Consider the following 13,923-nt stretch of genomic DNA (forward strand, 5'->3'; position numbering starts at 1 on the left):
GGAGGAAACCTAAAACAAACTAGAGGTGTAAACTCACTCTCTTCCTATCCTGACAAAAAACAGAGTGGAGGGGAGGTTATTGCATATCTCTAAGCACTGCTGGGACTTTTCTTAGCTAAGAACCATCAGGCAGCTGGAAGGACAGCATTCCAAGACGTTTGTTTAACTCACTGTCGCAGGTGGACATTCAGAAGCTTTCCAAACCGGCTTGAGTTGTCATTGAGGATGGTCCTGGCGTTCCCAAAACTTTCCAGGATGGGTAGCACATTGCACGGCTTGGAGAAAAGGGGGAGTGAACACTTCAGTAGCAATCACAGGTTTTTAAACCCAAAAGAGACTTAAGTAACTGTTAGTTTGACAATCCAAGAATAATGGGGCTTCATTGAAATAATTCTTGCATAGATAAAGAGACTGATTTTAGTTTTTTCTTGGTATCATTACCTCTGGCCATTGTCGAGCTGCACTATGAGCTCTTTACCTTCACTGCTATGATCTCACATTTTACTTCTGCTCTGTGTCTGTTCAGATTCACCTCCCAGACACAGCTATCAGGTCTCTAAGGCAGGTATGATCTCCGTTCAAACGGATACAGCACTCTGCACAGCATCGGGGCTCCCAGATACCAAAATACAGAACAAGAAACACATCAGCTGTCTTCATGTCTTTACAGGAGCTTCACCTTGAACCACAAGCCATGCAAAGTCCAGCTCACTTAAACAGGAACAAAGAAATAATATAAACAGTACGGGCTCTTTACTGTGTCCCGGCTCCCACTCCTTGCCCAGCCATCGCAGCGCAAAGCCAGCCTCAGCCACCTCTCACCTGTCTGATCCTGTGGGTGTCTGATCTCTGATACAGCAGGGTCAGGTATCGCACTATTGCTTTGGCAGCTTCGGTTTTACCTGATCCGCTGTGCCCACTGGAGGGATGAGAAGTAATGAAGGTGGCATCAGGACAGAATTTGCTCACTCAGATAGATCAGAGGCCCTGTTACTGTGAGTCAGTGGAGCTGTACTGACTTACAGCAAATGAAGGTCTATCACATATTATTTGAAACATTGAGACAACTTGACAAAAGAGGCCCAAATAAGATTCCACTGTGGAATGCCAAACGCTTTCTCTTCCGCTCCTCCAGACTGATGTGAAGCTAAATTCAGACTGTATTTGGACAGAGGGAAATAAATATCCATCTCATCCATGGTTTCAATTGAAGACCTTTACACAAGAGGCAGAATGACAAACTCATGGGCAGTGAAACACAAACTTGAAAGTCTGACATGAAGAAATCATCTAGCCTTCGAAAAAGTGCCCGCATTTCCCACCTGATGATGACACACTGCTCCTGCTCTGACGACTGTGATAGCACGTAGGCCATTTCTGCTATGGCAAAGATGTGTCTGGACAAACAGAAAGAAAACCCCAGTTAACTGACCTCACAAAGACAGCACCAGACAGTTACTCATCAGTGAGCTATGTTAGAGATGGGCCACTATCTTGATCTGAGAAACATGAGGAACCAGGGAAATCAGAACTCTGTTCTTTGCTATCAGGCTACTATCGCTGTTACGATCTATCGCTAAGTGCAGGTTCCTCCTGGACCTCTCCAGCCTAACCTGAGCGGTGCTCTGTGCCGTGGTGTTTAACACAACAGACACTGGCATCATTAGCTGCGCTGAAGGAACCTGCCTGTGCTTCTGGCTCTGGTGGGGCTGTACCAGTGACAGCAACTGGGAGCGCAGACTGCCAGACTCGTCCCAGCAGGCTCAGAATTCAGGACCTTCAAGCAGACTCAAGAAACTTGACCTATGGAGTTTAGCTCTGTAGCACTACAGGGCCGAGCGACTACCATGTTGCCAAATGGACTGTTCAGTCCCTGCAGCATTCATCCTGCTCAGCTGGAAGAAAAGAAAATACTCTCTGGAGCACAAATGGAATAGAATTTGGGGAGGTATTTGAGAAAGAGAAACATACGGGGCATTTTTTGAGAGAGTCCCTTGCTGGTACTGGGCAGCCACATCTTCAGAGTAGATACCGAGCTCTTTGAAAGGATTCACAGAAACCAGAATCTGCCCAACGTAAGTCTAGGACAGAAATGAGAAAGGGGAGAACAATCTGTAGGCTTCCTAGAATTTTCTGAATGAGGAATGCAACCAACACATGCACTAATACAAGATTAAAATGAACTTTAAAGGAATGTTGTCTATGCAGACCATACTGCCAGCTTCTGCAGGGCACGGCATAATTGCCCAGGAGTCATTTCCAAGGCACTGTCATTAATATTTTGGGATGAGTGGGCACTCACAGGTCCATGGTCATCTCCACTGGTCACTGTCTATTCTCCAAGCTTCATGAGAAATTACAGACACAGGTCTGAACACCTGAGCCAGTAAATGAAGAAGAGAACAGTTACCATCCAGAACTCACTCTGGAGTGCAACACCATGTAATGTTTGCAGAAACTCTGAATTTTCTTCTCAAGATCCACAATTTTTATGCAGAACTCCTTTGCTGAGACAGGAGAGTTCTGCTAGGAGCAGCTAAGCTAAATCTGAGCCCAAGTATACTCATGGGTTGTCAACAAATACCAAAATCAAAAAGAAACCCTGGGACTTCCAGATTTTACCACAGATATTCCACACTTCCCTTTTTCTGAGCTAAAGTAATGTGGATATCCTTTTTATCACTGTTCCTAATGACAAGTGAGGTCTTGAGTGACTTGGTACATTATTAAAGTCTGATGGAATAATAGAAATTATTTTCTCTTACAGCTCTTTGCTCAGAGTGAATAAAAAAAAAATGAGAAAAGGGAAAAAACAAGAAGCAAATAAAAACCAAAACCCCAAACCACCACACATACATAAATAAGATTGCGATGGAACCTCTTCTTCAGACACAGCAGAACTGAGCTCTCACAGACTTCCCTACAAACACAGGAAAGCACTTGTCAGCCGTAAGCTTACTTGCACAGGTAAACAATAACACTCCTGCCCTCACAGAGATTTTGTAAGAGGCTCAGGTCTGAAACTCTTCACTGCCTTCACGTGGGTCCAACATGTCCAGGATTAAACACATCAGAGAGAGAACAGTCAGAGCTCAGAACCCCCAGCCTGCCCATCTCCTGAGCTCACACCTCATTGCACACACCCTTTACAGTTGTATCTCCCAACAGGATGGCAAGGGTAGAGGGTGCAGGACATGCATGAGAGCAGTGTTAGGTGCTCCTCTTTCAAAAACAGCCGGGAACCCATCATTTAAGAGCTGTTAAAGATGTAGGGCCTGACTTTACCATAGCTGAAGCAATGGGAGTCCCTAAAGGCACAGATACCAGTTTCAGCAAGCAAACAGCATAAAAATGTGCCTGATCCTGAATTACCACCCACCTCATGCAAAAAGAATTATATGCCCAATTCCCTGTCCTGTCCCTCTGCAACACTAAAAGTCACATCAGCCTCTAAACCTCATTTCCTCTCTCCATGAACTACATTTGGGTTTTAGAACTGGAAACCGTTCAATGGGAGAGGTGTGGTTCCCTAGGTGCCTCTGTAAGAGTCTGCAGAGGGGGATGAGCTGCTCTCTGGCGATGATCGCAGAGGCACAACAGTCAGGAGCTCCCTCTGCTCAGGATTCACTGTAGGTCAATAACTTGAACGGTGCAAGTCAGGATTTTGCTTGGCTTTACTGCAGAGCAGCAGTTACTCCGCTATAACAGACATCAAACTAATTCTATTTTCTCACATGGTAGCCAAGAATTTACAATGCATTTTCTGTTGCTGAGCTTTGAAGGGTAACAAGCAAGCCCCTGTGACCCTGAGTGTGCTGCACAATCCTACCGACAACACCTACTCCAGTCTGGTTAGATCTTCAATCTCCTCAACTTCTATACGGTGGTCGTCGCACACGTACACCTGAAATGCATACATACATTACTGAAAATCAGGAGAAGTTCAGCTTCATTCCAGTACTGGAGACAACACCTGTACCTGTTTCTGCATGAATTCCATCTCTAGTATATTGTCAGCGACGTCCTCTGCCTCCCACTGCTCCTTGCAGACCTTCATCACAGGACTGTTGGCCAGATGCGGGTCCTTGTAAATGGCCCATTTGCTTAGGTTCTCAATGGTTGGTCGTGGCAGCAGCAATTCGGAGTTGAGCCACGCCACAGGATCACACCCCTGAGCCTGCTGCTGAGACCAGTGCACACCAGGCGTGACTTTGGGCCCTGAAGGCTGGAGGACACCCGAACTCTCTCTGACATCTACCTCACTGGAATAATCTGATGCATGTATTGGATCTTCTTCTCGATGTGGAAGTAAGACTTGTTCACTGTTCCTCTGAGGAACCACCAAAGGCTTGGGAAGGTCACAATTGAACCTGCAACCCTGTTGCACAGGCATCACAGAATTTGTGTCTGATAGGGGCCTCAGTTTATCTAGGGAATAACCGTTCCCAGAGTCCCTGGATAAGGAGCTCTTTGCTTTAACCACGCTGTGGACTCTGGGGAATACGATAGCAAACTTGGCATCAGTAGCACCATTGTCCTCATCCAAGCTAAGTAAGCATGGAAAGGAACTGGTTCCATGCAGAGGGGAATCATCAGAAGGCAAATCAGTATGTTCCATTTCCTCTGCTGTTTTAGGGTCACCTTTCCCCTCTACTAATGGAGGAGAAGACTCTTCATCACTTAACTTAGCCCTCCCCAGCTGTCTGGCTGCACCAGGGAAGGCTTTGCCAGACCGACCAACCCACCCAGCAGTGCTTATAATCTGGATTGCCACTTTCCTTCTTAGTGTAAAAGGTTTGCTGCTCCTCTTCCTCTTCCCAAATTTCTTCAAGAGCCATCTCGAAATACCAACTGCACGTGCCACACTCAGAAGACGAGCTTTAAGGCTCACTTTCCCACCAGGTTTCTGGCCAAGCCAGCTGGTGACTTTTCTAAAAGCAGAATGGGTGGGTAAGTTCTTGGATCCTTTCCCATTGCACACGTTTTCTTTTACAGAAGGTGCCTCTGCAACCACTTCTTCTGCTTTCTCTTTACGTGTCTCTGAAGCCTGGCCTGAACTCAGTTTAGCTTTTCCAGTTACTTTTCCAACTTCCTTCTTCTTGCCAAGAAGCTGCTTAGCAGATGATTTTTTTGTAACAGCAGAGCAACTTGCAATATTTGACAAGTTTAATCTTTTCTCTCCAAAACTCTGAACTATGTTGGGTTCTTCCTGTGTACTGAGGGTTTCTGGAGTTGTGGGTTTTGAACAGATGCTTTCAGCATTTCTCAGGTCAGAGTTGGCCTCCAAAGCCATCTGGACAGGATTTGGTTTACAGCTTGTTAATAGTTTGGTCTCAGCATTTTTGTGTTTTTCCAGATTGAGAAGGGTTTGAGATTGGAAAGAGCATTTCTTTGTAAGCATCGCTGTTAACTCCTGCTTGCTGCTGTCTGATGAGCTGTCCTTCTGTATGTTTCCTAAAGCTTTATCTTGTTCTGCAATCTCACAGCCCCCAGGTTTCTCTTTCAATGTCACCTCCTGCTCAGAGAGCAAAGGGCCCTCTTCTGGCACACTGTCTTCGTCACTCACCTTCTCTTCCTGCTCAGCTGCTTGAAGTGCTTTACTAAGGCGACCCTTGAGTTTTGCTTTCGCAGCTCTAGGCAGTGGTGGTTTTGTTGGATTTTGTTTCCCTTTGTCAGTGGTCTCTTCAGTGCTGTTCTTCTCATTGCTGTCAGAATTATCCTGGGCATCTTTTGGCATATCTTGAACTTTGTCATTTTCAAACATATTTGCCTCGCCTACTTCATTATTGCAATTTTCTCTGTTCGCAAGTCTTTTAAGTTGGAATCCTGAAATGCTCAAATCATCATCTTTCTCACTGCTCTCAGCTAGAATAGATTTTGGTTGTCTTGGTATGTCATCTTGCTTCACCGTTTTCTCTTCTGCTTCCAGTCCTGCAAAGTCTGTGCCTTCATCTTCAGACTCATTTCTTCTCTCTGGGGTTACCTGCTCCCTTCCAGTTTCATTAGGTGCTTCATTGCTTTCACCAGGCAGTTTGTTGTACACTTTTCCTCCAGCCGCAGGAGGATCTTTGAGCACAGCTTCTTTCTCACTGGTGCCATCTTCCTCTGAAGCACTCCTCCTCCTCTCTTCACTGCTTGCGGTGCTGGTCACTACAATCTCTTTTGGACCTTGTTTATGGGTCCAATGGCCTTCATTGCTGGAGTCAGAGCAGGAGTCACCTGAGGTTTCCAGGATATTTTCTTCTGCAGTTTCAGTGACAATGACCGTCGTATGTTTTCTACCTTGTTTTTTCCCAGACCTTTCACCTTTTCCCTGTGCTATACTGCCTTGGGATTGGGAACCTGACTTCTGCTCAGAAGCTTCCCTAAAGCCACAATTCTCACTGTGCTTTTCTCTCTGCCTGGCATTGCGTGCCTCCTGCAGGCAGTCGTGTTTCCAAGGAGAGCCTTCAACACTTCGCACTGCAATTGACTTCACAGACTCTGACTCTGTGACATTTCCAGTGACAGCAGGACACTTTCCACGCTGCTTTTTAAAACCTTGTTCCTTGCTGTCTGCGGTGGCCTCTTCCTCCTTACTGCTGCTGTCCTCACTTTCTCGCCCTGATGTCATGTCCTGTTGCTTGCAGGCCTTTCCTTTCTCTACCTCCAACTTGGACACTAATTGTTCTTTGGGTTTTCTCACCAAACCAGATTCTCTTTTATTATTTCTCCTGTAGGCTCTCTTCCCCCGGCATAACTTTTTGTGGCCATTGTCTTTGCTCCCTGGAAGCCTCACCATCCTCCAGCTTTTTAAGGGCTCTTCTCCAAGGCTGTCACCTTGTTCAGGCAACGACTCTTTGCCCTCCAGCTGGTCTCTGCTCTTTCCTTCCCACTTTCTCTCACAGCGGACCTTTGCCTTTCCTGGGGAGCTTGCATTTTTCTCACAATTAGTCACTTTCTCTTTTCCAATCTTTTTGTGCTGAGTCTTGAATTGGGAATGAGGCATTTCTCCAGCGTTCAAGAGTCTGTCAGAGCTTACCCCAATTCACCTATGGACAGAAACATTGTGCATTTTGCTGCGAAATGAGCTACAGTACTTGGATGCTGAGGAAGATCAGGAACACTGTCCAAACTTGTAGGGAGCCTAGGCACAAGACTTTGATTTGACTGACTATAAAGACAGGACCCCAGACTTGGAATCTATGTTGCTACATGCAAACCTCAAGTTCACAGTTCTTCCAAAAGTGTTTCAGAGCAAATTGCTTTGTACCACCACTGTTATTACTGGGAATAGTAAGACGAATCACTGCTTATATAAACAACTCCTTCAACATCAGACCTGCCTTGATTAATTGCCCTGGCCTATCTGCCTCCTGGACACACTGGAGAGGGTGAAAGATCCTGCTCATCAGTTTTTCAACTCCCTTCAACCTACCAACTACTAAATCACTCCAGGAAAAGGAACAATTAAATTTTGTTCTTCTCCTTTAGAAGAAATAAGAATACTTTATATCAGAAAAAGCAGAACCTCAATGCTACTAAGAAATGCAGCATGAATCTACAGACAAAAAGAAAAGCAGATAGCTCATCCTATCATGCTATTTTAAAACCAGTAGAGAAGCAAGTGTCATGTTCCCTAAATACAGTGGTCTCTCCCAACTCGTACAGAGGAAAAAGTATAATAATTAATCTTAAAGGGAAATGCTTAGAACTTAACAGTTCTTGTTTTTCTTCACCTGTATAAATAGCTCAAGCTCCTTCTTTATCAGCCCACACTGTAACTTTTTCAACATACCTATGCTATCCGTCCTGGTTCCAGCAAGCTTCTTAGTACCGTGTGTCACAGGTCATATTCATGTACGTGGTAGCATATTCACTCTCCTTTGCCTCGTTTCTATGCAGCCCACAGCCTTGCCCAGCATCTTTGCATCCTGCCCAGCTGTGCAATCTAACATCAACTCTGGCTGGGCTGTGCCCAAACAGCAGATGATTACTGGCATATGAAAGGAAAGTAACATCAATAATTCAAGCTTTCTCATGGTACCTTTGAACTTTTCAACAAGCGATATTACCAGCTGGTTGGCAGAGTTTTGGATGAGAGATGAGGTAGGATTTCATCTAGCCAAGAGTCAGGCTCGGTCATGGTATGACCAGGTACATCGGCAAAGAAAGACTGAAAAGTAGAGGGGAATTCCAATAGCAAAATGTCTGATAGAATCCAAGAGGCTACCAGACAACGCACAGCGAATACTATCTAAATAAAAGCTTAGTCTAGTGAAAAGCATCAAGTCATAGCCTGCTTTCTTTTGCATCCATGGAGTTTTGTTTCAGGGAGCCAAGCACGGAGAGCTGAGCCCCTGCCCTCTGCTCCTTGCCAACACCAGGCGCTCTGCTGACAACAGCAGTTTCCAGCTCAGCACTGAAAACACAGCAAAACTGGCACCATTTTTGAGTTGTTACTCCTAAATCTCAGACCAAGTCAAGCAGAATGACTAAATCTCCTTTCAACTTGAATTTCCAAATAAAGCCATGAGCCCTTTACACAAAGCTTTTGCAGAGAGGTCAAGGTTACTCGCAACTGGTGATTATGCCCACGCAACACTGCTGCCTCATTCAGTTACGGGTTTTCCTCTCCCTAGGTTTTTCTCAAGAAAGCAGGTAACACAGCAAACACAAACGCCTATGGTCTCATCTGTAAGTGCAGTCTGTACGTGCAGTCTCCCTCTGCATTCACCAGGCTGTGACGTGACAGCGTGGTCCATGCAGGATGCTCCTGGTTCTTTAAGGCAAAGTCCCCTTCTACCCCTACGCGCTCCCAAAAAGGCTTTCCAAGAAGAGCTGGGGATGAAACAAGATAAACTCAGGTGTGGGCAGCAACCAGAACAAGTGACCCTAACTGAAATGTGGTGAACGCTGTTAAGACAAAATATTGGATGCTTAGCAGCATTAGTTTGGGTGGGGCCTGTTTTTCCACCTCCTTCCAAGAACCCTGGGGATAAGAAGCAAAGATAAAAACTGGGTGCTGAGCTGGAGAACTTAAAACACATTTTACCTAGGCTTTCTGTCACTGGATGGTCCTGAGGCTGTGGAGCATCAGCTTAGTTAACTATTTCATCATGTCCTTTTATTCACTATTTATAAATAACCCCCTATCCCTCTCTGCAGAGAAGAGAATTCTCTTGTAAAGCGCAGAATGACTGATGTCATCTGGATCGTGAATTCCCCATCCAGTCTTCAAGAAAGCCCTGAGGCTCTTAGCTCTAAACTTCTAACCTGTGCACAGTGAGGAGGAAAACCTGCCCTGAAAAAATCCAACTCCTCACAGCTCCTGAGAAGGAATTGGCTCTAAAACTTTCTCTCATTGTTAGTTGGAGCCTCTTCAGGGCTCTGTACAGCCCAAGCAGAACTAGAGGCCTCTGTTTCTTTGATTTCTTTTATTTGTCAGAAGTCTCAGACAGCACAATCAGGTTTTGCTAGCGGAGGGTGGCCAAGATGAAGGCATCGATCATGCTCACTTTTCTATCAGGCTGCTGTCTGCTCCCAGTTACCCTTTGATGGGAAAGGCTAATTTGATGCTCTGCAAACAGCCCCTCTTCCCCTCAGGCTCAAGCCTGCCTGCTTTAGCACCTCCAACCTGAACTCTCCCCACAGACTAAACATGGCCTTTGTTTGCCTTGTAAAGTGCTTCCAGCAAAACGCTGGCAGCTTGTTCACATCTTTAGGGGAGGTAAACACCAGGAAGATGAAACACTGCCAGATTCCAGCTCGAATCTGCCCTGAGCAGACCGGACAGAGGACTCTGTGGCCCCAGACTTGGGTTCAATGCCCACCTCAGCCCCTGATTTACCCAGGTTATTGCTCCAATAGACAAGATTCACTTCATACAAGACTCTATAATAGAAGTATTAATGCTATTGCTGAAAAGAGACATGAGAAGGTAACTATGTTTTTAAAAAACGGCTAAATGACAAGAATAAAACAGTAGAAACAGGCCGTGATTGAAAAGAGATTTGCATAAATTCACAAGCACCTTAGTTATGCAGTAGTAATTCGGGTAAGGGGGCTGGTCAGCACTGCTCCTATTTTTAAGGTGAAATTTGATAAATGTATAAACAGAGTCTCCGCCCCAGCGGGTAGAATTGACAATCCAGTCAGGACTGCAGCCCATAAGGATGGTTTCGAAACACCTTCCCCCCTTCTGTGCCCTCCGTCCCCCAGGTCTCAGAGCACTAACATATAACATCCACCCTGTTCCTTCCATACCACGTGCTGCCTCATACTGACAGAAAGTGTTCTCCTGGAGCCTGTACCCCTGGCTAGAGAGAATTCCTGGCCTCTCACTGCTTCAGACTGGTAAGGTCTCTAGTCTCTTCTTCCAGCTGCTTTAAGAGGAGCTGAAAGCTCCCCAAGGTCCCCTTCCCTGGCAATCACCTCAGGAAGTCAAATGAAGTATTCATGACTGCAAGAAGATACCAAAGCAATTAAGTTACATAGGTTTGAGAACAGCCTCCTTGAATATTTCAGGAGCACTTTGTTGCCCGGTTGTCTGCCGTTCAATGGGGCTGGACGATCCTGTTGCACAGGAGGCCAGCACCCCACGGCCTCTACCCAGAGGTCAGCCAAAACAACCACAGCCACACTGCAGGATGGCGTTACACCTGCTGGAGGGGTGGGCTTCACCTGTGACTGAGCCAAAGGACTCTGCACTAGGCCAAGACACAGCTTAGGCTTCCTCCTTTCACTCCCTGACCTGCCTCTATCGTTGGTGTCTAGAAAGAGCAAACCAAAGATGCAAGGCCAGGCAAGCCTGTTCTGACTTGAATATTGCTAGTTTGGTAACCAGAGCAGGCAACAACAATGAATAATTGGTAGAATAATGACAACAGCAGGAACACCAGCACAATAAAAACCAGGAAACAAGCCCATGTGTCATTCTCATGCACCGCCGTTGTGTCCGGTGCTTGCTAGACTACAGCTAAAGGGATAATCTTTGTGCTTCCAACACAATTCCTGTTTACGGGGTACATGGAGGTGCCTCGGTGGTCTCAAATAAAATAAGGAGCCGCTCTTGCTCCCCATTCCCCTTCTCTGCACAGCTGGGAGCTGTGGGTTTGATGCAGAACTCATTTGAGTCAGTGAAACCCACTGGATTCGCACTGCATTTCCCCAGCACTGCCAGACTCACGCCTCGAGGCGAAGCAGCAGGAACTGAGACCCTGCAGCAGCCGTGACAGGGCAGGCTCAGTCCTCCTGTGCTGCAAACAAGTCTGAGCAGAGGCCACAGGGACAAGAAGTGTAAAAAGGGAAGAAGCCTGGCCTCTCCGGAGGCTGTGGAGCACCTGGCCAAGGGAAGGGCTCCCCTCCTCTCTGCTGAGCCCCTGCCATAGCCTCAGCTTCTCTCCTAACACATAAGCTGGTACAGCTTCGCAGCCAGTCCGTGGAAGATGGGCACGCAGGCTGAGAAGAGCAGCTACAGCAGCTGTCTACTTCCCATGCCACAGGGAAGACTAACTAAGAGATACACAAGCTAAGCAGAGAAAACAGTCCCCTTTTCCTACAATCCCCCTCAGCCTCCTTGGGCGCAGCACCAAGACACAGCCATGCCTGCACCAGAAACCACCACCCAGACGTGTCTGGCAAGGGACCACTTCTACCCCAGAAACAGCTGGAACAAATTAATCAACAGCAGGATGACGAGGGCCACAAAGACAAACCAAGGCCCGGAGCACCTCCGATACAAGGCCAGGCTAAGAGAGTTGGAAGAGAAGGCTGCGGGGACACCTTAGAGCAGCTTCCAGTACCTGAAGTACAAGAAAGCTGGAGAGGGATCTTTTACGCAGGCTGGCTGCTTTTGGTGAAGGCGTTGAGTTTTCTGCAACCAAGAGCTTGTTGCAGCGATTGAAGGGTTCCTCATCTTCTCCATAGGGCGTAGCTCAGGGGATCAGCTACGGCTGCAGCACAACCTCAGCCTTCGCTTGAGAGAGGGTCAAATAATGTGGTTTAGTAAGGACTGTTGGGCTTTAGAAGAAAGCTTCCACTACAGTCAGTCTCCTTCTTCAGCTATGCCAGTTCAACACCAGATCCCATTCCTGCTCCAATTAAAGACATCCGAGTTCATGAGGCCACAGAGGCAGTGACATGCTTCGCAGGTGGAATGTGGGGCTACGGCCCAGGCACGCATTCACTCCAACTGCAGTAGACACAAACCATATTCTAAGAAACAGACCAATTAGGCCGTAAAAATCTCATTCTCTCACCAACCAGACATGCCTCAGGCCTTATGACTAAAAGTACTTTTCCTTCCAAAATTATGTTCTTCTAATAGAATCGTTAGACAAATTCAGCCAATACTCAGTTGCTGAACATCCAAGGAAAGCTTGCATTACTACTGAAGAAAGCAAAAAAAGCTCCAGGCCAAGCTTTTCTAGGATTAGAGAATTTTGGCAACAAATATGCAACCCTATAAAAGAGTTCATGTTACAAGAAAGCGGCCTGAGATTTAGGTGAAATGCTATAAACCAGTGTCCCATAGTAGGTACCTAAGCTGTGGAAAATCTGGGCTGTTCTTTAGTTGTGATACAAGACTTTCCCCTCTGCACAGAAACTAGTCTGCAGGGGTTAGGGAACGGGCTGCCAGCATGGCTGTAAAAAGAAGTTTTAAGGACCTGGCAGGCAGTGTTAACAGCAGCTCCGCTCCTGCAGCAAAGGGGCACTTTTCACTGTGCCAAACCCCAGCGAGACCACATAAAGCTGGAGACAGGGAGAGCACTGCCAAAGCCTGACTGGTAACATCAGTAAGGGCCAAAGAGTCCCCAGGGTGCTTCCAAGCATCAGGCATTAGCTCCTGGAGACAGCAAGCTTCCATCAGACACCAGACATGCGGAGTCGAGTGAGAAGCAGAGGTAGGCACCAAACTCAAGGAGTCTGGCAGCAGCTGAATCCCCTGGTCAGTAACCGGCTGTTATTGTTACTTTCAGCTGAGGGCAACGACAAAACTCAGAGGCAGCTCCTGAAAATGAGGGATGCAGAGGCATTTTTTCCCCATTACATTCAAAAATTGCTTACAGACATTCACTGAAGACTCCATCCTTCACCAACATCTCACTTCATCGCTGATTTCACTCACTAGTGTTTCTCTGACAGCACAAAATTTACCCCTCTAGTTCTGAATGTCCTGAGTCTGTTCAGCTCAGAGCACAACCAAAAGCACAGCAGGGGAGTTCCAGACTTCCCCTGCTTTGCCCCTTTCCCGTTTCTCTTGTATTTTAGGCATGGCAGCTCTAAAAGGATTCTTAATACCTTTGCTATTTTACAGCAACAAGCCAAGTAGCTCACTCCAGTGAATCCTCCAGCTGTAGGTGTCAAATAAGCGCTGCTAGGAGAAACCTGCCATGTATCAGCACAGATCCTAAACCGCTCAATCCCATTAATAGTCTGGCTCATGCTTTTGGGAAAATAACAAGAAGCTTTTCTTTTTTTTTAGCTGGAAAAGAAGAAAGTAGTGTTAGGTCAGGGACAAAAGAACCAGAAAGTTTAGAGAGTAACAGACTGCTCTACGCAGAGCTTCACCAGTTTTAATTCAAGATCCAGTGGAAGACCAGTGCAGATCAGGACCAATCACCCACTTCTCCCATCAGTGTGTTACCACCCGAGTTATGTCAGGACAAGCTGCAGATACCTTCCAGGGGCTGTGATTTGAAGCAGCATCTTTTCTGGCCAAACGACGCAGGAACTGCAGGACAAGAACATAAGCAATTTGCTTGCCACACGTGTCTCCTCCAAACCACCACCTGGCTTAATGAGGCCCCTTAATCTCCAGGGTGCCCTCTGCCCCGCAGCTCAGGGGGCACAGCTCCTCCTTCATCAGGCAGGAGCCTGCTGCCATGTGAAAGCAGCAGCTGATGGAAGGAATAGATATGAGAGCAGACAAAGATCACAAAA

The 13,923-nt window shown here is 46.6% G+C and overlaps 1 protein-coding gene across 1 annotated transcript in view; it reads right to left on the reverse strand.

The window, feature by feature from the left end:
- MYO15B (myosin XVB) overlaps positions 1 to 1,390 on the reverse strand; it is a 36,653-nt gene extending 35,263 nt beyond the window's left edge. Inside the window, exons 1-3 of the mRNA XM_054083644.1 lie at positions 1,323 to 1,390; positions 823 to 919; positions 172 to 275 (exon numbers count right to left, since the gene is read on the reverse strand). Of these exons, the coding sequence (XP_053939619.1) occupies positions 172 to 275; positions 823 to 919; positions 1,323 to 1,375 (254 nt within the window). The 5' untranslated portion in view covers positions 1,376 to 1,390. The remainder of the gene's footprint in view (positions 1 to 171; positions 276 to 822; positions 920 to 1,322) is intronic.
- Positions 1,391 to 13,923: the final 12,533 nt, after the last annotated feature.

Source organism: Cuculus canorus, chromosome 18, assembly GCF_017976375.1.
Source record: "Cuculus canorus isolate bCucCan1 chromosome 18, bCucCan1.pri, whole genome shotgun sequence".
In the NCBI taxonomy this organism is placed as follows: Eukaryota; Metazoa; Chordata; class Aves; order Cuculiformes; family Cuculidae; genus Cuculus; species Cuculus canorus.